General features: G+C 58.9%; 1 protein-coding gene across 1 annotated transcript in view; it reads left to right on the forward strand.

Annotated features, from left to right (window-relative positions):
• The window catches only part of RHPN1 (rhophilin Rho GTPase binding protein 1), a gene marked incomplete at both ends in the record, with an annotated part of 23,376 nt that overhangs the window by 16,690 nt on the left and 4,260 nt on the right, over window positions 1-2,426 (forward strand). The window contains one exon of the mRNA XM_018575186.1: window positions 1,849-2,043. Within this exon, the coding sequence (XP_018430688.1) occupies window positions 1,849-2,043 (195 nt within the window). The remainder of the gene's footprint in view (window positions 1-1,848; window positions 2,044-2,426) is intronic.

A 2,426-nucleotide genomic window follows, 5' to 3' on the forward strand; every position in this document is an offset into this window, starting at 1 on the left:
ACACAGTCATGCACAGTTGTACCGGCTCCTCCCCTCTTCCTCTGATGTCACCGCACACTGGGAGCTCCTCACAATGTGCATTAGAAGCTGCAGCAAGTCAGATAGAGCTCCGCCTCATTCCTTGGCTGGGGGACATCTGGCATCATCTAGGACTTTTCTCCCCTTTGACTGTCCCTGGCCCCTTTCATTCATTGGATTTCAGTTCTGTCAATCGTGGAGGCTCAATGACACATGTGGGCGTTACCTAGAGAGGTCTGCATGCAAATACAGCCTGCCTAGGAACGCCCACTCCTCCAGACAGATAGGGATTGGATCCAGTCTGTACGGGTCTGTGATTGGATCCGGTCTGCACGGGGCAGTGATTGGATCCGGTCTGTACGGGGCTGTGATTGGATCCGGTCTGCACGGGGCAGTGATTGGATCCGGTCTGTACGGGGCTGTGATTGGATCCGGTCTGCACGGGGCAGTGATTGGATCCGGTCTGTACGGGGCTGTGATTGGATCCGGTCTGCACGGGGCAGTGATTGGATCCGGTCTGTACGGGGCTGTGATTGGATCCGGTCTGCACGGGGCAGTGATTGGATCCGGTCTGTACGGGGCTGTGATTGGATCCGGTCTGCACGGGGCAGTGATTGGATCCGGTCTGTACGGGGCTGTGATTGGATCCGGTCTGCACGGGGCAGTGATTGGATCCGGTCTGTACGGGGCTGTGATTGGATCCGGTCTGCACGGGGCAGTGATTGGATCCGGTCTGTACGGGGCTGTGATTGGATCCGGTCTGCACGGGGCAGTGATTGGATCCGGTCTGTACGGGGCTGTGATTGGATCCGGTCTGCACGGGGCAGTGATTGGATCCGGTCTGTACGGGGCTGTGATTGGATCCGGTCTGCACGGGGCAGTGATTGGATCCGGTCTGTACGGGGCTGTGATTGGATCCGGTCTGCACGGGGCAGTGATTGGATCCGGTCTGTACGGGGCTGTGATTGGATCCGGTCTGCACGGGGCAGTGATTGGATCCGGTCTGTACGGGGCTGTGATTGGATCCGGTCTGCACGGGGCAGTGATTGGATCCGGTCTGTACGGGGCTGTGATTGGATCCGGTCTGCACGGGGCAGTGATTGGATCCGGTCTGTACGGGGCTGTGATTGGATCCGGTCTGCACGGGGCAGTGATTGGATCCGGTCTGTACGGGGCTGTGATTGGATCCGGTCTGCACGGGGCAGTGATTGGATCCGGTCTGTACGGGGCTGTGATTGGATCCGGTCTGCACGGGGCAGTGATTGGATCCGGTCTGTACGGGGCTGTGATTGGATCCGGTCTGCACGGGGCAGTGATTGGATCCGGTCTGTACGGGGCTGTGATTGGATCCGGTCTGCACGGGGCAGTGATTGGATCCGGTCTGTACGGGGCTGTGATTGGATCCGGTCTGCACGGGGCAGTGATTGGATCCGGTCTGTACAGGGCTGTGATTGGCTCCGGTCTGTGCGGGGCTGTGATTGGATCCGGTCTGTGCGGGGCTGTGATTGGATCCGGTCTGTGCAGGGCTGTGATTGGATCCGGTCTGTACAGGGCTGTGATTGGATCCGGTCTGTACAGGGCTGTGATTGGATCCGGTCTGTACAGGGCTGTGATTGGATCCGGTCTGTGCGGGGCTGTGATTGGCTCCGGTCTGTGCGGGGCTGTGATTGGATCCGGTCTGTACAGGGCTGTGATTGGATCCAGTCTGTACGGGGCTGTGATTGGATCCGGTCTGTACGGGGCAGTGATTGGATCCGGTCTATACAGGGCTGTGATTGGCTCCTTGCTGTGTGTATATATCATGTCTGAGCTCCTCCGATCTGCCGGCAGGTAAGGCTCACCTGAAGAAGGCTCTCATGAAACACGAGGAGGCCATGAGGATCCACGGCCTGTGCAAGATCCTCCGCAAGATGGACATCCTGCAGGAAGTGCTGGCCCTGGCACACAAGCGCTCGCTCGGCAAATACTCCGACATCGACCACGAGGAAGATTTCTTCGAGACGGCGGAGGCTCCGGACATCCAGCGTAAGACATCTTTTCATCAATATTCCTTTCATTATGTTTGTCAGAATCACAATGTAAGATTCTCATCATCGATTAGTTGCAGCGCTGCCGCTCCTCCGTTCGCCTCCCACTGGTGCCGACTGCGGCTTTCTGTGTCCCACCTGTATCGGCGGAGGCGGCGGGGACACGGACCACTGCAGCCGGCACCAGCGGGGAGGAGAGACCGCTGTGACTGCATTCCCCCGCTGCCCTCCCTTGTGTCTCCTCATGTCTCCTCTGCCTCCCCTCGTGTCTCCTCTGCCACCTTGTGTCTCCTCTGCCTCCCCTCGTGTCTCCTCTGCCACCTTGTGTCTCCTCTGCCTCCCCTCGTGTCTCCTCTGCCACCTTGTGTCTCCTCTGCCTCC

This window comes from Nanorana parkeri, unplaced genomic scaffold (assembly GCF_000935625.1).
Source record: "Nanorana parkeri isolate BGI_ZX_2015 unplaced genomic scaffold, ASM93562v1 scaffold3616, whole genome shotgun sequence".
In the NCBI taxonomy this organism is placed as follows: Eukaryota; Metazoa; Chordata; class Amphibia; order Anura; family Dicroglossidae; genus Nanorana; species Nanorana parkeri.